This window comes from Perognathus longimembris, chromosome 4 (genome assembly GCF_023159225.1).
Source record: "Perognathus longimembris pacificus isolate PPM17 chromosome 4, ASM2315922v1, whole genome shotgun sequence".
In the NCBI taxonomy this organism is placed as follows: domain Eukaryota; kingdom Metazoa; phylum Chordata; class Mammalia; order Rodentia; family Heteromyidae; genus Perognathus; species Perognathus longimembris.
The window spans coordinates 11257089-11280405 of record NC_063164.1 but is presented as its reverse complement, the minus strand read 5'-3'; the positions used below and the strand labels follow the sequence as shown (position 1 = coordinate 11280405).

The 23317-nt window shown below is 39.8% G+C and overlaps 1 protein-coding gene across 3 annotated transcripts in view; it reads right to left on the bottom strand.

Annotated features, from left to right (window-relative positions):
- Ap1s3 (adaptor related protein complex 1 subunit sigma 3) overlaps positions 1 to 23317 on the bottom strand; it is a 49785-nt gene that overhangs the window by 12165 nt on the left and 14303 nt on the right. For all 3 annotated transcript variants that reach the window (XM_048344663.1, XM_048344664.1, XM_048344662.1), the window contains 2 exons: positions 4883 to 5061; positions 2575 to 2683 (listed from right to left, as the gene is read on the bottom strand). In XM_048344663.1, the coding sequence (XP_048200620.1) occupies positions 2575 to 2683; positions 4883 to 5061 (288 nt within the window). The remainder of the gene's footprint in view (positions 1 to 2574; positions 2684 to 4882; positions 5062 to 23317) is intronic.

Here is a 23317-nt window from a genome sequence, read left to right as displayed (position 1 = left end):
GCAAGAAGAGAAAAACAAGATGACATTACTGTCTTATTTCTATACACTAACCCTCAAAATTCCCGAAGTAGCAGTTTAGACCTTGCAACACCATTTATAAGGAGAAAAGGGGGAGAGAAACTTCTTTCCGTGGTCAATGTTAAAAAGACTGTTGAAAATGAATCTGGTAAAATGTCTGATCAATACTGCAAATACTGTTTATTACAGAGAACACCAAAATCTACTCTGTAATCAAATTCTCCTAACATCAGGCAGTAAGAAAAAGTCTTCAGTGAACAAGGTAATGGAGCAGAGAATGTGTAGCAGAAGAAAATATTTCCATATCCACTGGTTTATTTTATGAAACCATGAATGGGATTAAATGCACCAGCAGCATTTGCTAAAATCTGGCCTGAGCTGGTTTATAGAAATAAGCCACAAGTCATGATCACAGAGACCAGCTACTTAGTGGTCAGGAAACTCTTGCCCCAGGTAAAGATGCTAGGAGCTGTTGCACATCCTGTGCTATGGCAGGGGTGCAAAAGTAGGAAGACGGGAATAGAGGAGCAATCTGGGACCGATAATTGTTTTTAAATATTTTAATTTCTTTAAATATTTATAAAGAGGAGTTGCCATTCAACCAAGAAGTTTATGAATACAGTAGTCTTGATCAATGTCACCGCTTTCAACATTCTGGGGACCAATGATTTTGAAAGCTCCAATACCAACCTAGGAGGTATAAATTTTATTCCTGACAGGTGATGGAAAGTAACTACAAAGAAAAGTCACATCTTACACCTGTGCTTTGTATGAAATGTGGTAGCTACAAAGCCAAGAAGAGAAGAATCCAGCAGAAAGGATCAAATGTAAAGTCTCAGAGGAGAGTGAAACTGAATTCCCAAGAAAACTAAACGAGTGAAAGAAGCTGAATGAAGAAGATGAGCGTTAGTCCACTTTGAACAGTTTGAACAGCCAGAAGCAGAGGGTAAATAAGGATCCGCTTGCATGGCATGTAGGTAAAGGTAAGTCTTAACTGGTTGAAGCCAGAATCATGCATGTTTTGCTTCTGAGTACATGTACTGCGTTCCATGTAAACTAGGAATCTAAATAGCAAACCTCTTAGCTTGTCAGACACGCTCTGCAATCAGTGTGTGCCAAGAAGCAATGTACACTCTGCACATACATGCAATCTCATTGTGATGGCACAGTTTGGATGTTTGGAATTTTTCTTCATAGTGAAGCCTTCCAGTCTGCTGGTACATGAACCTTCTTGTAATATGATCACTTTATTTATTTATTTATTTATTTATTTATTTTATTTTATTTTATTTTTTGGCCAATCCTAGGCCGTGAACTCAGGGCCTGAGCACTGTCCCTGGCTTCTTTTTTGCTCAAGGCTAGCACTCTGCCACTTGAGCCACAGCGCCACTTCTGGTCATTTTCTGTATATGTGGTGCTGAGGAATCGAACCCAGGGCCTCATGTATACGAGGCAAGCACTCTTGCCACTAGGCCATATTCCCAGCCCTATTTATTTTGATAGGCTCCCACTAGGTACATACTGGAATATAAATTCTCATGTGAGTTCTTCCTTTGTATATAGGAGCTATGTTTTGACATAGCAGAGTATTATAAGACAATAAATGGATAAACAATGAAAAAAAAAACAAAGATCCTCCAGCATGAAAGGATCCTGGAATGTAATGAATTCCTAATGTAAGATACAACCGGTTCTAAAAAGATGAGTTTGGTTCTGGACAGTAAGCAGCTCAGTGAGAACCATCACCAAGGAAAGGAAGAGCAACCTGGAAAGGCAGTCCCAGGAAAGAGAGTTGCAGACACATCACAAGAGTGGGAAGAGAAGCATAGCATTCAGCAGACCAGAAGCTCAGGTACAAGACAAAGAAGGGCCTCCAGACACCTAGGACAAGAACCAGCAGAAATCAAGAGGAGGAAAAGAAAGTGTTATGATGAGCAGGATCTAGTACTGCAGAGAGGACACAGGTAATGACGTAAGAACTGTCACTTGCTGGTGTTGACTAGCAGAAGCAGAGAGGTTCCATGGGAGTGTGCTAATCTGGCAGTGTGGATGAGTTCTTAAAGATGGAATCCATAAGATACTGTTACTTAGGAGTAAATGAAAAAATTTAATGAAGTAACAATAGGAAGCAAAAGGCTTTGGTGCTTTTGTTTGTTTGCTTGGAGGTTCTCCTTATGTATTAATACTACTACAGAGAAGGGATAAGGGTCAAAACAAGAAAGGGGGCGGGGGACAAAACTAAGGAGAATAAGGAAGATGACATCAAGAAATTCTTTAATCCCACTCTGGTTACCAGTACCAGTACCAAAGCCTCCAGTGCATTGATGGTCTAACAGTAAACACACACAAGTCTCCTTTGAGTCTTTCATTTACTAAGAATTATGAGTAGGCAGATAAGCCATGAATTATTAGCCAAGGTGAGTTAAAACGATTTTTGGTACAAATGCAATTCACATTTTAGACTTGAGAGAGAGAGGGAATGCAATGAGAGAAGAAGGGAGGCAAGAGTGGAAAGAGAGACTAAGACTAATACTAACTGGCCATAACCACACTTACATTTCCAAAGTACTTGTCCAGCAACTCCACATAACGATGTACAATCTCTAGTGTCAAGAGCTCATTATCTTGATTCTCTACTGCACAGCAAAAATATAAACTAGCATACCTTGAAAAGAAAAAAAATAAAGGAAAAATAGGATGAGACACTAACAACCTAAAGATGGGTTTTCCCAAAGAATAAGTAGAGTCACCTCCTCTCTGCCAGAGATGTTCTCCATCCAAGAATGAAAGCATCCACTCATCATAGCCAGTATCCACCCCAAATACTGGAGGATTCGCATTTCTCATCATTATATGAAAGGCTCTCCACAAGATTCTACCTTGAAGGGCCAGGATCTGGGGTACAGTGTCCTTTGGTCTGGGAGAAACCATGATGTCTATTCATGCCCCTCTCCAGCTCAGAAATTGCTCTTTGGAAAATCCAAATCCATACTGGTCCTCAGTGGTTCACATCTGTAATCCTAGCTACTCATGAGGCTGAGATCTGAGAATCATAGTTCAATGCCAGCCAGGGTAGGAAAGTCTATGAGACTCTTATCTCCAGCTAACCACTAAAAAGCTGGAAGTGGAGCCTGTGACTCAAGTGGCAGAGTGTCAGCCCTGAAACAAAAAAAGGTAAAGGACAGTGTGCAGGTCCTGAGTTCAAGCCCCAGTATTGGCAGATACACACAAAAACAAGACCAAACTCTTGCCTAGTCCTCTCAGAGGCCTGGCCCCAACTCCCTCACTTCACATGGTACTTCTGACACTCTGTGTCTGTTTCCCAACCTCTCATCAAGTTGTGAGCTTGCACTCAGCAGAAGCAGCTTTGGCCACTGCTTGCTAGTAATTTACTTTATTAAGTATAAATTTATACAGGTCCTCTCCTCTCCATCAGCTTTTTAAAATAATTTCCATGTCATTTTTTTATCTTAGGCCCAAGCCTATTTATATTTTTGTATATACATGCATGCATACATACGTACATATGTACACACACAGCTACATATAATCTTTAGTTGTCAAAGGAATTTCCATTTAATAAAGCAGTATGATTACATTATATCTTTATGAATGTCACCCCCTTCAACACTCTCATCTATCCTCCCTGTACCAACCCTGTTCTTCACTCTTCTTTTTTATTTATTTATTTTCTTTTAAGTAGTTGTGCAAAAAAGTTGCCATTTAACCCATCAGCTCTTATAAACACCCTCTGTCGGGACATTTCCAGTGTGTACTTTGCTCTTGAAAGCTGTGGTATGGTGTCAGATGCAGCTACATTCAGACTTTGCCACAGGAATCAATTTCCTGAGTCTTCATTTACATCTCTGGCCTGTTTTCTCCAAACTGATGTGATAAGAAAACTAGACAGGCGCTGTAATCCTAGCTATTTAGGAGGGTGAGATCTAAAGATTGTGGTTCAAATCCAGCCCTGGCAGGAAAATCCATGAGACTCTTACCTCCAATTAACCAGAAAAAAAGCCAGAAGTGGCCAGGTAGTAGTGGCTCATGTCTATAATCCTAGCTACTCAAGAAGCTGACATCTGAGGATCACAGTTCAAAGTTAAAAGTGAAAAGTCTGTAAGACTTTTATTTCCAATTAACCACTGAAAAAAAATCCAGAAGTAAAGCTGTAGCTGAAATGGTAGAGTGCTCAGCTTTAGCCAAAAAGGTCAGGGGCAGTGTCCAGGCCCTAAGTTCAAGCCCTAAAACTGGCACGCACGCACACGGACACACACACATGCACGCACACGCACACACACACACACACACACACGCCAGAAATAAAGGTGTGACTCAATTGGTAGAACACTAGCCATCTGTAAAGAAAAGGCTAAATGAGAGTGTTAGGCACTAAGTTCAAGCCTTAGAATTGGTGCCAAAAAAAAAAAAAAAAAAGGGGAGTAGATACGCATTAAAGCCAGACACATCTGGACTTAAGTCCTGGCTCTGCTAATTACCACTTCAATTACTTTACCTGGAGACTAGTTATTTCAATTCAGTGTCCTCAGTTTGATTGTCTGCAAATATAAATGATAAGCCAGGAATATAATATGCTCATGAGACCTTTGTTGAATATAATGGTGATAATACATGTATTATTAATATATAGTTTAAGAACTTAGAATCCATCCTGACATGTGAAAGCCATTTCAATCAATGAGGGTTCTTTGCTCTTACTGCAAATGTTGGGCTCTGGCTTTTAAGGATTTCGGGAAAGGATAGATTTCAGAAAACAACAGTATTGCAGTCGTTTTCAAATGTTCAAGTTTAACACAAACCAAAGCAATATTGAGAAAGTCAGTTCTCATAAAGGTACTCACACCTTTTATAAACAAGTTTCAGCTCCTTCCAGTCAATGAAACTGCTTGTTCGATGACCTCGAGAGAGAACAATCTGAACAATTTCCCGGGTGATTTTTTTCCTCTCTTTGTCAGGGAGAGTGGTGTACCATTTCTGCAGCCGTAATTTCCCTTGTCGACTGAACAGCAAGATGAAATGTATCTAGAACAAAGAAAGGACAGGGAAAGCCAGAACTTGATCAATCAAGTTATTCTCGGGGCTGGGGATATAGCCTAGTGGCAAGAGTGCCTGCCTCGGATACACGAGGCCCTAGGTTCGATTCCCCAGCACCACATATACAGAAAACGGCCAGAAGCGGCGCTGTGGCTCAAGTGGCAGAGTGCTAGCCTTGAGCGGGAAGAAGCCAGGGACAGTGCTCAGGCCCTGAGTCCAAGGCCCAGGACTGGCCAAAAAAAAAAAAAACAATCAAGTTATTCTCTATAGACACAGAGGTTTCATGGCAGGGTTTACAAAGGAATGTAAGTCTGATCAGATGAGAAAATATTTACCAAGATGAGAATCATTTCAACTGATAAATAACATTTAATCCATCAGAGAAAACAAGTGTGTGTGTCACCACCTTGGCATATTTTTAATAGGGAAAGATGATTTAATTTCTCTCAAGAGTTGAAAGCCATCAAAGAGAGAAAACTGTAACAAGGCAATCACAGTAATCCAGAAAGAAAACAAATTCTTCCCCTCACAAACAAGAAAAAAAATCAATGGATTTACTTGAAAAATCATATCCCAGCTGCGTATCACAACTAAACAAACACAACGATAATACAGAAATATAGGAAGGAAAGAAAGAAAACAGAAATTAAGCCAAGAGAAAGAGCCAGTAAGGGAGAGGAGACCGCCATGTCAATAAGTGTTAGCAATTCTCTAGTTTGTGGTTTGCTTGGCTGAGAGCTTTGGAATCAATTGATCATCTCAAGTTACAACTGTCTTGATATCTTGGTAGACTTTTAACAATTTCAATAGTATGTTGATCACGCTAGGAAAGAATCTGATTTTATTTTAAATAAATGAAATAAAATAAATGAAATGTGCATAAAAAACTGCAAGTTCACATTTTAAACAAATTTTGAAAGTTTTAAGGGAGATGAAAGTATACAATCTGGACATTTGCTTCAGTGTCTTAGAATTCTTGTTTTCAGATATTGTTAAATGGCCCGAACTTTACTTGATGAAATATTAAATTTTCTCAATACATAGCATTAGTAGGGCAAGCTTGAAATCCAATTTATCTTGTCCAGCTTTTGTTTTGATGTTTTGTTTATTTTAGAGACAATGTCTGTCTATAAAGCACAGGCTGGCCTGGAACTAGCTATATAGCAAAGGATGTCTGAAATCACAATCTTTCTGCCTCTTATTCTCAAATGATAGGATTTCAGACATGTGGCACTGTACTCAGATTGCATTTGATTTTGAAAATAAATAAAATACATCATTACAGTTGTGTTGAAAAGGGAACAATATGAGCTATAAAAGAAGAATTATGTTATTTTCTAAAAATGTTTAATACCAAAATAGAGAGACAAAGGATAAAAAGACAAAACATTGCAATAGCAATACCCACAAAACCAACTGGTGTAAACCAACCGTACAACTTATGGGGGGGAGGGAACTGGGGAGGGGGGAGACGGAGAAAAATGAGGGAGGAGGTAACAAGTTGTATAAGAAATATACTTGCCTTACATATGAAACTGTAAACCCTCTGTACTTCATTTTGACAATAAAGAAGAAAAAAATTTTAACAAACTATTCAACTAGTTATTGAAGAGGTTTGACATGGCATAGGCCCTCATAACTTACTAGAACAAAATATAACCTAGATGTTCATTCAGAAGTTGCCCTGACTTACAGAATTTGAGGTATCCTTAATAACTAACCTTTTGTCTTAGAAAGAAACATGTTATAGCAAAAATCTGAGGACCAAGTTATGACAGATGATGAGAAAGAAGCCAAGTTTAGAAGTCTTACTCATTCAGCTGCCTTAAGAAAAAAAATCACCCTCAAACATCTGCTTAGATCACTGTATTTTATTAAATACCACTGCCCCATTGGTAGAGGTATAAATAATTAGGTAATGTAACACAGTTGCTAACTTCCTAGGAATCATATTGAGATGGGTACTGTTTCAAGAAGAGACAGTATAAAAATGATTATCATTCTCAAAGTACAAAACTGATGGGTATGAGACTTTAAAAATCAGGACCTTGAGAATAAGACCCTACGCTTTATTATCATCAACAGATGATCCCTATAAAGTCTAGGGAATGGTCAAAATTTTACCAGAGAAATGAAAGGCACACATTTGGTAAGTGTTGACTTTCCTTTCCTACGTGTGTGTGTGTGTGTGTATTTCTTCCCATCTGATCTAAAACTCTTCTGTTACCATTTAAACCATTTTCTCCACCACAGAACAAACAAGAACAAACATACAGAACATCCTCACTACTCTTGGAACAATATTAATTCTTCACACATATGAAGATGGCTTTTAAAGCTTTAAGCCTCCTTTTTTCTAGAAGAAATAATCCAAGATACATAATTTCTCTTTATTCTTAGACCTCAGTTATCACTGTTGATAGTGTTCTGGGATTCTCCATAGGCTAAATGTTACTAAAATTCCCATCAATGCTCAAAATGTCACTGAGAATCTACAAAGTTTGGTAGCCATTTCCTCCCTAGCTCTTCTATATGGCAAACCATGTCAAGACCAGGAGTCTGCCCTATGAATGTGGACCAACAACACAGAACAATGAAAAGAGCATACCTCATCCTATCAATGAGAGAGGATGATGGGTAGAGACACAATAAATACATCCATAATACCCATATGAAATATATAAATGTGCTCCACGTGCAAAAGAAACAGAATACACCTCTAATAAATGCATTTCCTGGATGGTTGGAAGACATAACCTTTCAAGCTCTGCTCTGAGGAAGAAGTGAGCTTGTTCTATGGGACCTGTCACCAGACTGAGCAGTACTATAGTGATACAAAGTTCATCACAGCCTGAAATTAATTTTATTTAATTTATCTGTTTAGTCATTCAGGACACATTTGACTAATACATGTTAAGAGGTTAATCAAATACCATCTTTGATTAGCATTACAGAGTAGAAAAAAAAAAGTCAAGTGGAAGGTTTTTCAATATCTGCAGCAGTAATTTCAACTCAAGTTGCTGTCATAAAACCACAACTCTTCAGTACTGCTGGGGTATTCATTTCGATCGATCACAATGAAGTTCAAGAAATGGAGACAAGAAGTTGTTCATTTTACCGTTTGTGAGGGTCTTTTGCTTTGTGTTTTCCTTTTATCTTGTTTGTATGTTTATCTGATTTGGGGAGGGAAAGGGGAAGCACAGAAATGGTGTGACAAAGGGTAAACTAACTTAGCAGTGATACTCACTAGACACTATGTTAAAAATGAACTATACGAGTTGTGGGGAAGGAGGGCCAGGAGGTAAAATAATTGGGAGAAAATGAGGGAAGAGGTGACAAAAAGAAATGTTCTCATTACCTGACTTATATAACTGCAACCCCTCTGTACATCACTGTAATAATAAAAATGAAAATAATAATAATATTGCTAAGGTTAAAGGAACAATAGAAAGCCTGGTAATGTTCATTTATAAAAATTAACAAGGTATATTGAGCAGGGTTAGGGTGTTCTTATATTCAGCTCAAATGCTTGGCTCTGGTCAACTCTGGAGTTTACCAAGACTTCTGACCTTCACCTCAGGAAGAAAAAGCTACTGTACCCGCTGCCATTGTAATGTGCATGGTTTTCTTCAGGCTAGCCGATCCATTAATCCCAAGATGCCAAAAGAATCACTCGTTCCTTATTCTCAAGGGTCCACTAGAGCAGTCCTTGACCTCAGCACATAGAGACCCAAATTCTTGCTTTGACGTAGAACTTGAGACATTCTGGGGTTTTCTTATAGATTTCTGATGCACCAGGAACCGTCTTGAGGGGAGTGCAAGGCAGACCAGCACTAACCAGTCTAGTCTGTTGAACCAGTGTTTCATGTTCATTTAGGTCAATATGTACAGCAATGGCTTGGGATAAACAACTATGGTCCTCAATTTTACAAATCAACCTGCTCCTCATCAGGATCTATGGTATGGACCAGCGGTCAGGAAGAGAAACATCCAAGAGGCTCTCCCAATCCCCACCACTGTTAACATCACAAGCACCATCGTGGCAATGTGTGCTTGTTTGGGGGATCTAAGCCATGAATATAATACATAGAGCATAAAAATGGGGCATCACTAAATCAGAAAGCTTCTAGACAACAAAAGAACAATTATAGAACCAAGAGGCAACCCACTATATGAGAGCAAATCTTCGCTAGCTACTCAACAGATGAAGGATTCAGATCCAGAAAAATTCAAAGAGCTCAAATAAATCAAACAGCAGGCAAAAGTAACCTAAATAATAAATGTGCAAGTGTTCTGAATAGACAGTTCTCACAAGAAATTTCTTCTAGCAAAAGATCTGGCTAGCAGATATGTAAAGAAATGTTCAATATCCTTGATCATAAAAGGAATGCAAATCAAAACCACACTAATATTTCATCTTATCCCAGTGAAAATGGCAATCATCTAGAAAATAAATGACAAAATGCTGGCGAGGATGTGGAAAGCCCCCATGTACTGTTGGTAGGAAATGTAAACCACTAAAATCACTATGGAAATCAGTGTGGAAGTTCCTAAAAAAAAAAAAATAGATCTACTTTATGACTGCATATGACTATACATTTTTCAGCATGAAAAATGAAACCTGCACACCTATGCCTACCGTAGCTTTGTTCACAATGGCCAAGCAGTGCCCAACCACCAATGAATGGATAAAGAAAATATAGCACATATATAGCATGGAATATTACTTAGCTATAAAGAAAACCAAAATTATATAATTTTCAGAAAAGTGCATAGAGCTGGAAATCATCACATAGAGCAAAATAAACCAAGCTCAGAAACTATGTGTGTGTATATAAATATATATATAACTAGACTGTACATATGAGATTGTTTGGGGGAGGAAGGGAGAGGGAAAGAGAATGATGAAGTGTGAATAATACTGAAATACATGATGACTAAGTATGACAGTGGCAGAAGAAATTTTACTGAGCTACGCACCAATGGGTCATACCTGTAATCCTAAATACTTAGGAAGCTGAAAGCTGAGGATCATGGTTTGAAGCCAGCCAAGAAAGTCTATGACACTCTTATCTCTAATCACCAAAAGAGCCAAAAGTAGAGCTGTGGTTCAAGCACTACTGTTGAACAACAACAACAACAACAAAACCCTGAGGGACAGCACCCAGGCCCTGAGTTCAGGCCCCAGGACAGGTACAATAAAAGAAAAAGGATGATGAAAGTAAAGAGTAAAACAGGGTCCATTCAAGAGGGGCGTCAGCATAAGTGAATGAGGATGTATATGCTCTATGTCCATTATATCCATGTATAAAAATGTTTAAATGAGATCAGTCAAAATTGTTTTGAAAAGGAAATACAGTAAAGATTCACGTCACAATGAGTCTCCCCTCTGCCTTATGCAACTAATGTATGCCAATAAAAACATCTTTAACGAACAGTGATACACCAAACACATTTCCATTCTCTCTGTCAGTCAGTCTGAGCAGCGCCCTCGTCTGGTGGCTAGGGTCGCATGACATGTCACTAAGGCAGCACTGCGCCTCCCATCCTCGCCTGTCTCCTTGCCAATCTCAGCAGCAACTTCTGCACATTCCCAGCTCAGATCAACCCATCCGTTCTCATCTTCCTTCCAAAAGCAGGTGTCAGACACTCTGGAGGAACATCCTCACGGCACTTCACAGCCTGGAAGACAGCACGGCAGAGCTGCACCTCTAGAGGGGCTGGGAAATGTCCCAGGTGATCCAACACTTGAATGTAAAACTCGTTCAGGTATCTCATATCAGTTATTCCAAGTCACGACCATGGCCCTCGGGCCCGACTTCCACCCTCACTCCCCGACAAGGAGGAGGGGATGAAAGGCAGTCAGGATTTCCTCAGGTTCCATATCAGTACATCTGCCCCCAACATATGTCGGCCCCACGCTGAAGAACACAACACCTCTTTAGGCCCCAGCTTGCAGTTCTCACCTGCCCACTTCATTCCTATGCTGCCCACTCATGTCCTGCATTCTGCAGCTCCTTCCCTAAATGAAGGTGCTAAATAACTCTGAGTCTCTCTCTCCTCTTTCAAACACAAAGGCCTTCTCTAAAGCTGCAGCCTTCTGGAAAAGTGAGTGGGTAATAAGCTCCAAAGGACCCTGTCTTTCATTTTGTATGTGCTAGTCCTGGGGCTTGAACTCAGGGCCTGGGCACTGTACCTGAGCTTCTTTAGCTCAAGGCTAGTTCTACTACTTGAGCCACAGCTCTACTTCTGGATTTTTTTTGAGGTAGTTTATTGGAGATAAAGAGTCTCACAGACCTTCCTGCCCAGGAACTGTGACCATTAGAATTACAGGTGTGACAGAAAACAAAGGGGCATGATCTCCCTGATATATGACTGTTAAGAAAGGGTGACGGAGAGACAGTAGAGACCAGGTCTGTGAAACCAAAAACTGCTTGTCAAATGGTATTTCCCACAGGATTGGGTCAGCGACCCAACATTATGTAACTAAAACCAAACAACTACTCAACATATTAAGGTCAAAAATTGACCTCTCAGTGGAATACAATAGCTCAAAAGCTATGTATGTATGTTCATATAAGACTACTGTCGACATATTGTCTAATATCGACATTACATTTAAAGCCCTAGGCAAATTTTCTTGGGCGCAGGCTACTGTATATGTTCTTGGTACATTGTGTATCGTATATATGTCTACCTGACCTAGGGAAGGGAAAGAAAAACAGGGTGTAAGATATCACAAGAAATGTACACACTGCCCTACTATGTAACTGTACCCTTTTTGCACAACACCTTGTCAAAAAATTTGTGTTTAATTAATAAATAAATAAATAAATAAAAAGAATTACAGGTGTGAGCTACCAGAGCCTGGCTGTAAGTCTATTTCGGTAATCCATCTTTACGATGCAGATAAAAAAGCTAACTGTAGGGCTGGGAATATGGCCTACTGGCAAGAATGCTTGCCTCCTATACATGAAGCCCTAGGTTCAATTCCTCAGCACCACATATATAGAAAAAGCCAGAATTAGCTCTGTGGCTCAAGTGGTGCAGTGCTAGCCTTGAGCAAAAACAAAGTCAGTACTCAGGCCCTGAGTTCAAGCCCCAGAACTGGCAAAAAAAAAAACTGTTGTGAGCATGCCTGTAATTCCAGACAGCTGAGGTAAGAAGATCTTGAGTTCAAAATCCTGTGAAACGTAGTAGAACTCTGTCTAAACTAAAATAAAATAAAAAATTGCAGATAAATGTTCAGGCACTAGATGTTCATTGCAATTCTTCATAGTGACACACACGCACACACACACACACACACACACACAAAGAAAACAACACACAAAGGATTGTTAGAGTAATGAAAATAATTCATGATGCCATAATGGAGACTACATGTTGCATATAATTGTGCAAACTGTCCAAGTAAGGTTTTTTAAGTATATTGGTTAAATGATTTCAATGAAATAACAATGATATAATGTTGTTGTTTTGTTGGTCATGGGCTTTGAACTCTGGCCCTGGACCCTGTCCCTGAGCTCTTCAGCGCAAGGCTAATGCACTACCACTTGAGCCACAGTGCCACTTCCTACTGTTAAAGTTTTTTTTTAATAATAAAATTGTGTCTTATGTGTAATGCTATAACAAAACCATATTATATTTTCAAAGAAATTGTGTGAAGAATCTTGTTACACTGTTGGTGGGAATGTTAACACAAGGAAAGGCAGTATGGAGATTCTTCAAAACATTGAAAAATAGAAATACCCTATAATTTGGCCATACCACTTTTGGGCCTTTATCAAAAAGATTAAAAATCAAGCTGCAGGGGCTGGGGATATGGCCTAGTGGCAAGAGTGCCTGCCTCATATACATGAGGCCCTGGGTTCGATTCCCCAGCACCACATATACGGAAAATGGCCAGAAGTGGCGCTGTGGCTCAAGTGGCAGAGTGCTAGCCTTGAGCAAAAAAAAGCCAGGGACAGTGCTCAGGCCCTGAGTCCAAGCCCCAGGACTGGCAAAAAAAAAAAAAAAAAAATCAAGCTGCAGTAAAGACACTTTCACACGCATGATCATTGCTGCACACTATTCACCCTTTCATCCATTCACCATTCTCCATTGCCCAGATGTGAGTGTGAGTGTGTGTGTGTGTGTGTGTGTGTGTGTGTAGTAGAATTTTATTCAGTCATCAGGAAGAAAACTATTATGATGTCATTTGCAAGGAAATAGCCTTGGGAAAAATGATGTTAAATGAAGCCAGTCAGATTCCGAAGACAAAGGGCACAGGTTTTCTCTCATATGTGGAAGTTAGATTTAAATTATAAACACATATGAGAATATATACAGAACTATATGCTTATATATGCAAACAAATTGACTAAAGTATAGTATTCTCAGTTCTTCCACCTGAGTCCAATGGTATAACTCCTCTGAACAACTTTCATTTTAACAAAGTAAATACTAGAAAGCTGAAACATGTTTTGTCAAGGGGAGAGGGGTAGACAAAGAGAGGAATAATGAATGAAAATAGTCATAATATTCCATGTATGTATGTAAAAATGGAACCAAGGGACTTGGTTGGGACAGAGAAGAGAATAGAGAATGATGAGGTAACACTGATCAAGATACAGGGAGTCTTGAGAAGGATAGGCTGGGATCAAGGAGAAAAGGATAGCTGAATGAAGAAGAGGAGGAAAATGCAACAAGAATCCAATGTATATCCTACAAAAAAAGAGAAGAGAGAAGGGGTGAGTTGGGGGGGAATGGGTAAGAATATTGAAAGAGGTGACATTGACCAAGATGCATTATATTCAAAAACTCCATTGTACACTACTTAAAAATAAAAAACTTTAAGTAACAAAGTAAAAATAACAAAAGCAGGAAAAGAAGATGGACTGTACTCAAACTGGCAATGCTGAATTGAAACCCTTTTGTTCAACTAAGATAATTTTTTAAAAAATTATATGAAGGAAATGTACTAAAATTTTAAAGGTTTATCTTGGAGTAGTTGAATTATAAATGATATTTTCTTCTTTGTTCTTAACTAGATTTCCCAAAATTCATACATATGATCCTGTAGATTAGAAAAACCGTATAATGGAAAGGACTTTAACAGGTTTCATAAAAATCCGTCGGCATTCTATCTGAATGCGCAATACTAAGTAAATGCCAAGTTTCTTTCTTTCATCAAATTAAACTTTACCTCAAAGAGATGCCAGAGGATTGAGAATCTGAAGTATGGAAAAATAATAAGATTGGGGTGAGGAGGGAGAGTGAACAGGCAGAGTACTGAGGATTGTGAGCACAAAGAATCTCTGACCCCAAAATGGGAGATGCGTGCCAAATACATTTGTCCAAACAGATAACATTTCCAATACAAAAAAAAAAAAAAAAAAAGAATGTTAATGTAAACTGTGGGCATTGGGGGTAGGCTCAAGGGTTATAATAGACTCACTCTCCAGTAAAGGCCACTGATGGTAAGGGAAGCTATGTAGGAAGGGGAAAGGTATAATGGGCTGTCTCTAAACCTTTTGCTCTATTTTGTTGCGAAACTAAAACTACTTTAAAAATACAGATTGGCAGGGATGTGGGGAGGGAAAGGAACTGTATTACACTGTTAATGGGAATGTGTAGCTGATGCAACCACTAAGGAACCAGGCAATTTGAAGGGATGGGGGGGGGGGGGTGAGGTGAGATGGAAGAGAATGATGGAAGGGGGCATTGATCAGGATGCATTATACTCATAAACTGACATGCTGAATTATAACCCCTTCATACACAACGGTTAAAAGGAAAAAAGACAATAATAAAGCAAAACACACACACACACACAATATATATATATATAGTCTGGGCAACCAGATGAAGACAAAATGTCTCCTAGCCATACAAACGAACTTACTTTAAAGCTTTCTCATATTAACTAGACTATGGTGCTACCAACAACAGGCCTCAATCCTATCAGTTGTAAAACCCGGTACTAATCCATCACCATACATATAGAAAGAGCAGAACAGAAGGGCACATTTCAGGGCCATCACTCCCACTAAGGGTAAATATTGTCTTTAGATAGTTCTGGTGAGGGGCATACACTTGCAGTAAGTGGTAATATAAAATTAATTTCTAGCTAGGGGTTGTGGCTGAATGAAGAGGCAAAGGAGAAGGAGAAAGATGCAAGGACACAGCCTAGCAATGAGGTCATTTGCACAGAGATGCAAAAACAAAACCAATGTATAAACAGAAGGCCGGCCAGTAAGGAAATGCTAACCAAAAGGCAAACTTTTATGTAGTGTTAATCTTTAACTCTCAGAGAATGTGGGTACCAGGAAGAAAACCTGTATGTATAGAATTTTTTCCAAGTATAGAAAGGAATTACTTGGGTGGGACTCAGGGTGGGTCAAACCACTGCATTCTAAACAGTCAGAAGACTGACCTTCAAGAAGGTCAGTAGAAGACCAAATAGCTAACTCTCTCCTTACAAAACATAGAGAAGTACAATCTTTGAAGCAGATATTAACTCAAACTTCTTTTACTTAATGCTGATAAATGAAATGTGTAAAAGGGAGGGAAATACCAGCTTGAGTTATGGAGTCGGCTTGAAAACCCTCCACCTCACTCAGTACTCTTCCATCATTTCAGGGTTCACCACAGATAATCTCAGGGCTCACAACCATGCCAGGTCATTGCATTTCAGAGAGACTTGAAGCTCATTTATTCATCTAACAAATGGTTGTTGATATACAATAAAACATAAAATAGAACATTTGACCCTCCCCCTCCACTTAGAATTGTGGCAAGAAAAAAATCAAAAGTTTAAGGTAGATCTATGGAGCACAGGGTTTGATCTCTCCTCCCTGTGCCCCTCCCAAAATCATGCCACTAAATGACAAGAGCAGACTTTTCAACACTGTATCAAGCCCCAAAGACCAAAACATTGCTAGGGGAGCTGCTAGCAGGAAGCTCCAATCATTAGGCACTGTGACCTATTTAGGACAATAAAGCAAGCTGAAAAACTTCAATACTAAAATGTTTGCACCTATAATTCCACTTACTCAAGAGGCAGAGGCCAGAGGATCTTGAGTTTGTGGAAAACCTGGGCAAAATTGGTGAGACTATCTCAAAAACAAATACAAACACAAGTAGGGATGCGGCTTAAGTAGCAGAATGTTTGTCTACCGTGTATGAGACCCTGGGATCCATCTCTAGTAATTTCAGAGAGAAAGGAGAGAGAGACAGAGAAAGAGCCAAGGGGGAAGGGGGGAAGAGTAAAAGAAGAAGAGAGAATGAAACCCAAAATAAGACCAAATAGAAAATGCCCATGTCCCGATGATGCACAGAGTACCTGGGGGGGGGGGGGGGGGGGGGGTGTCTTCTCCAGACCTCCTGGCTGGCTTAATAATTCCCTGACTGGAAGAGCTTAACAGTATCTGCAAGCTGAAAGGGATACAATTCTCTTCTTTCTCTTACATCAGCTATTTTTTCAACATTATGAAGTTGCTTCTCAGGACTGGTCTGAGGAGTCAAATCTCCAGGAGCGCGGGGTTTACATCTGCAGGCAGGGATGGGCTTTCTAACAAGGTTCCCTGCCTCTCTGCCTCCTGAAGGCCATGGGCCTGCCACCTCTCATGCACTGCCTTTCACTCTGGGCCTCTGTCAGGTCGATGCATGCGAGTGGAAGGAGGATCAGCCACTTACTTCATTAACATGGTACAGTCACCATCTCTAAGCTCCAACCACATACAGTTCTCTCTTCACAAGTCACATTGCCTTCTCTCAAGACACATGATATGTAGAAACCTTACATGACCTACCCTTATTGGACATTTTACCCAGCATGCTCTGGGTGGAAATCAGGTGAGCTGACTGACATTTCCCAGGTGTCATTTATACATGATCTTAGGATGTTAAGTCTGTTGACAATCTACTTGTTCTTTAGAAACTTTGGAAACAAACTTGTTGCATGCCACAAACTAATATTTTAGTTCTAGATTTTTTTTTTACATGCCATCAGGCAAAATGGCATAACAAAACCACTTTTTCTAGTTTGTTCCAAGACATGCTGTACGTTTGTCAGTAAGTTCATCTAGATCTGGCCCAGAACATGCTGTGAACTTATCGAAAAGCCAATCTATTTGGCTTGGGGCATCCTAGGCACTTACTAACGGGCCAAGCCACATTGTTGTCCAAGGGCAGGGTGGCGGGGCCTTAGAGTAGCTGGGTTGGTCAGTGGGAAGCTTTGAGAACCATAGCTAGAACTGGCTGATGAAATCTACTTCTTTTGGAGGAATTGGGCTAAGTGAAGGTGGAAGTTATCTGATCTTTCTAGTCCTCTGTCGCCTCATCTATTACTACTGAGTTGGGCACACAGTAAGCACTCAATGTTTGCTATCCCTAAGCAAACTTCCTCCCTCCCATTTGTTTTTATTAAGGAAAGGAAGAGCCTTCACTGGCCCCTTTGGAATCATGACATTACTCACCCCTTTTTATTTTCTTTTCAAAAACTGATTTCCATGGCAAAGAGTCTCTGACAACCATTTCAAGGGTATTCAGGACAGCATCCCGCTGTTTTTTGGATAATAACAAACCATTCAATGGCTAGCTGACTTGCAACCTTGTCTCCTCAATCATGCAGTCTCCTTAATCACCTGTCCAATACTTGAATAATGAGTTTACCCCAGAAACTGCCCAGACCTGCAAATGAGTCACTTCTCGCTTCCTTTCTTTCTTTTGCCCATTGACCACTGATCTCCCAATCATGTGTTTATTCATTCTCTCCACATTCTCTGTAAGGCAGAGTCCATTGAGAATGCCCCCATCTGTTTGGACGTACTTCCAAGAGGTTTTCTATTCATTAACATAAGCTTATTTGGGAGGTTGTGTTTTTCTTTCAGGTTTTAGTCACCTTCCACTGACTCTACTGGAATCGCCTCATTCTTTTAGGGCAAACCAAGGGCTCTTTCCTCTCAAGTAGCTGAAGCATTGGGAGACAGAGGAGGATTGAACAAAGTGTCAGCCCCCTCCCTGGGCCTCACATCAAGTTCCATGAACTAGAAAACCAGGTCACATGTCCAAATACCTTCCATGGGCTGGGCAGGGCAGGTACCTTATTAAATATGAGTAAAGGTTCAGTGTCATAAAATAAGGGATGGGAGGTAAAATAGTCAACTCGAAATTACAAGTCCCAACGAAAGCAGCAGAAGAGACTCAGCCCAGTGAATAGGGGTGGGGAGTCAGCTGCTTTTGCCAAGTCTTTAAGAAATCCGGAATCTGACTGGTTGTGGGAAACACTGGGATTGTTTTAATATTGACCACTAATTATAATAATTTTTAAAAGAGATCCTTCAAGCTGAGAAATGCTCATTGTGAGCTATTTTTTGCTTGAAGACCTCAATTGAGGCTGCTGAGTTAACTGATGGCTGAATACTCTTTCTGCACCAATATTCTATCGTCTTACAGCTAGAAAACATTTCCTTTGGTTGTTTCTGTTTCAGGAAGAGTCTTCTAACCTCAAAAACCTTTCTTCCACATCTCAGACTAAGATTATGGTCAAATCTAATCAGAGATCAAGTTCTCTCAGTGCTTTTTCACTGACTTCTTTTTTTACCTCCTAAAGAATTCTAGCCCAGATTTCTGTTTTCATGTAATGGAAAAGAAAATCTCTACACATAATTAAGTCTACACAACCTTAGGATTTCATCTTTGTCTTATTAAAAACAACCTGTATCATGAAATAAGGTGTGGAAAAATAATCACATTGGCTGATGCATTTCAATTTTTCTCCCAGTCCTGGTACACCATCTAGTGGCAGAACTATCTGCTTGTAGCATAAGGAATTCTCTGAGAAGCAGGTGAATTAAATAACCCTCAGAACTCAGTGAAAATCAAATAAAGTGAAATAGTAAAAGGACAAGAAAAATAGAATAGTCCAAAGACAAAATGCTGGTGTTTGCTAAACTAACATGCCACCCAGGAGTGATCTGCAACTTAAAAGTCTGATTGTTCAGAATTAGCTAGTAGCTGTTTATGTAAAAACTTTAAAGCCCCTTTTGTAAGGAAAATTCCTTCACAGAAGTGTTATCCTCATGTCTGTATTACAAAAATAACATTTCCTGAAAAAGAAAAGAGAAAAGAAAAGAAGGAAGGAAGGAAGGAAGGGAGGGAGGGAGGGAAGGAGGGAGGGAGGCAGACATATCAGCCTTCTTACCCCACATATTCATATTTTGAAGTCCTAACCCCCAGAATCTCAAAATCTGACCTTGTTTGGAAAAAGAGTCACTACAGAAATATCAATTAAGATGAGATCAATTGAGCTAGTATGGTCCCTTAATCCAATGACTGGTGGGCTCCTAAAAAATAGAAAACTCAAAAAATAGACACACACCCCACAATACCATACAAAACGAAGGCAGAAATTGGAGTGGAACAACAGAATGCAAAGTGCACCAAAGTTGCCAGTCAACCATTAGAACCTGAGACCCCTTCTTTGATCTTGAGATGTGAGTAGCTCGGGTCTTGTTCTAATCACTGAGCTCATGGCCCTTTGTTAGAACAGCCTTGTTAGAACTGGCCTTGACTTGTAAATATTTTCAGTCTTAAAAACCTTCTTCAACTGGGCCCTGGTGGCTCATGGCTCTAACCCTAGTTACTCAGGAGGCTGTGATCTGAGGATTGCAGTTTGTAACCAGCCAGGGCAGGAAAGTTCATGAGACTCTCATGTCCAATTAACCATCAAAAGGCTAGAAGTGGATTTGTGGGTCACAGAGTAGAGCACTAGCCTTAAGCAAAAAAGCTGAGTGATAACACTCAGGCCCTGAGTTCCAGCCCAAGTCTTTAAAAAATTTTTATAGAGATTTTGGCTGAGAATGTGGCTTAGTGGTAGAGTGCTAGCCTAGCATGCATGAAGCCCTGGGTTTGCTTCCTCAGTACCACCTAAACAGAAGCCAGAAGTGTGCTGTGGATCAAGTGGTGGAGTACTAACTAGCCTTGAGCAAAAGAAGCTCAGAGACAGTGCCAAGGCCTTGAGTTCAAGCCCCAGGACCGGAAAAAAATTACAGATTTCTTTTTTTATGTTATTACAATTCAATTGATTGGATATTTTAAATCACCTACATTTGAAATAGCTAGTAGATTCCATTCATTTTCGCAAATATTTATTCAGTGTTTATCACAGTATACAGTATTTATAAATGAAAGAATCATACATTGCCTAGACTCAAAGAAAGGATTTTCACTAGAAAAGACAAAAAACTAATGAAAAGTCTGCTTATCTTACACCTGAAGAAATCTTCTCATGAACATAGGAACAAAATTCCTCAACAAGATATTAGGAAATTAAACATTAGAAAATTAAGTTTAATAACATACAAGCAGAATTTATCTGTATTATCCAAGGCTTGTTGGAAAATTTTTCAGTCAAGTAATGTAATGCATCACACAAATATACCTAAGAAGAATGAAAGACATGATCATATATGATTACGAACAATACTAAGGAAACGAACCCAATAACTTAAACAGCTAACCCCAGCTCAATCAGCTGGAAGGTTCTGGGGCTAGCTATGCATTTTTGCCTCTCTGAGAAGAAAGCAAAATCACACCCACTGGCAACAATTACACAGGCCTCATCCACTTTTAAGGTCATTATGATACTGAACCATGCTTATAGCATGAAGATAGCTCTTTTTTTTTCAACTTAGTAGTTTTATTTAAAAAAATTTATCGTAAAGGTGATGTACAGAAGTGTAATATAAGTTCAGAGGTGTAATATCAATCAGGTAATGAGTCCACTGCTTTTTGAAGTCACCACCTCCCTCATTTTCTCCCACTTTTTCCCCACACTCCCCCCAGTGGTATAGTTCATTTCCAACATATGGTCTAGTAATTATCCCTGCTGAATTAGTTCACCCTTTGTCCCATGGTTTCTGTGCTTCCATTTCCCCTCCATGAAGAAGTTAGCTCTTAAAGTTCCCTCTAATTCATCTAGTACCAAAGGTTCCTCTGTCAAACATACAAATAAGCAGAAGAGCCCAAAAGTTCTAGACTTATAAAAATTAAGATAGAAGTGAAGTAGGGATGATGAATCTAACTGGCACCATCTTGGCTACATTGTGGATGGTAGGGTATTGAGTTGGACTGGTGCCATCTTGTCTTGAGGGTGGAGGCAGGGAAGTCCTACCTCCCAGGTGATGGGCATGCCTGATTTCCTAGAGGGCAGGGGCAGGGACTTGGTCATAAACTCTCAAACTCCCTGTGACCTTGCCCCTGACCTGACCCTATTTAAGCCTGGACCAGCTCAGGCACAGGTACACCATGCCTCCTGTCCTGTTTCCTGTCTCCTGTCTCTTCTTCAGTCACCATGGCATCCCACTTCAGCTCCCCACTGGAGATGATCTGGTTTGTTGGTATTGTTTTTCTGCTCTTTCTTTTCTCTCCTCTCATGGCTGTTTTCGGACAGTGTTGAGTGTATTCGCAGGGCTGCAGGTCTTTTTGACAAGAATCCACCGGCATTCGCCGGCTTTCCAATAAAGACTGTTCAGTCAACCTCTCAAAATGTGGCTTTTCTGTTTCCTTGCCATATAACAGAAGAACACAAAACTCAAGTGAAGAGAATAATGACATTAGGTCACCACTATTACATGTACCACAGAAGTGGCAATAAGGTGGGTAGGAAAAACTCTATGCCAGGTTTGTTGAACAGGTAAGTTTTGCTCACAGAAAAAAAAAAAAATCTCTGAAGTCATCTAAGTAGTTTAACTAGATCAAAGTGGACCCTTATCTCTTCTCTTACAAAGGAACAATGAAGTACTTGGACTTAGAGAAAACATACTTGGTTATCTCTATCAAGGGACTAGTTAGGAAGAGGCAGTACTTCCTTTGAGATGATAACTAGGCAGACTCTAGGGTGCAGTCTCCTACAGAAAAGGGTGGAAGGGCAGGAAAGGAGAAGAAGTAGGTACAGCGGCTGCCAGTGGGCTTCTTTTCTAATTGAGAATGAGTTCTGTTTAAACTTTTCTCCTTGATTTCCTTGATTAAGGAGGAGGAAGCCCTTGAGCAAGTAAATGACTTTCAACTTAATACCTGAAAGATAAAGATACCTGGAGGTGCACAACCACCTGAAATCCTGGCACCTAGGAGAGAACTGCAAGTTGAAGCCTCATTGTCTTCTACAATGTTCCTAACAATATACACAATGTACCTAATATACATGAAATAAACAAGATTCCCTTCTCTTTACTCCTCTTACTGCCTGAAGTTGCCTTTAAGCTTTCAGCAGTGAGTATACACATGAGCATTCTTATATGTGTGAGTGTATGGGTGATGATGAAGACTCCTTTATGAGGCTCCAATAACTTGAGATCTTGTGTTTGCTTTTATCACTTCTTCTAAGAAAGTATTGGTAACAGAAGCACCCCTGCAGTAGTTCTCTCAAGACATAATTTCAGATGGTGTGTAGTCTTCTTTATACTTCTGTGTTTTCTAGAATTTCTATAATTGCTATTATTGACATAACTTTTCAAGCTTTAAGAAGAGATTGCTGGGGGAGGGGGACTGGCTGGAGGCCTGGCTCAGTTGTTTAGAGTGCTAGCTAGTGAAAGAAAGCATCACATACCAAGTTCAAGGCACGGTCTTGGACTTAAGGAAAAGAAAAAAAGAGAAGATTGCTGAGAAGTACAGAACACAGTGTCTTTCCAAAGCCACAAAGGAGGAAGTATGTTAGATGATTGCTGGATAGCTAGGACACAGCCTGACACATGCACCCCAGGATTATGATTTTGCTAATATTGGGGTGCAGTCATGGAACCATCCAGGATTTGTTAGCATTCCTTTAATCAAAATGAACACACACTTAACAAAACATTCTTCCTAAATCAGTGTAGGAATACTGAGAATTACACCCAGGGCCTTACGTGAGCTACCCCCCCAGCCCTTTGGATGTTGTTTTGCTGTTGCTACTGGTCTTCTTAGTTTGCAGAGGGATTAGGTTATCACTGTTATGTTTCCACACACTTTTCAATGAACTCCAATTTATCTCACCCCTTCTACTCATACTCTGTGCCCCTTTAATAGTTTGTTTTGAGACACCGTCTCTGTTTCACCAACTGGCCCTGAACCAATGATCATCCCGTCGCTGAGATTACAGGTATGTACCACCACAAGAACTGGATAGTTCTAGATATCTTTTAAGTGGTATGAGGCCTACTTACTCTTTAATTACCACTATTGTGCCAGTAAAATAGCCTTAGTGATATGGAATTGTGGC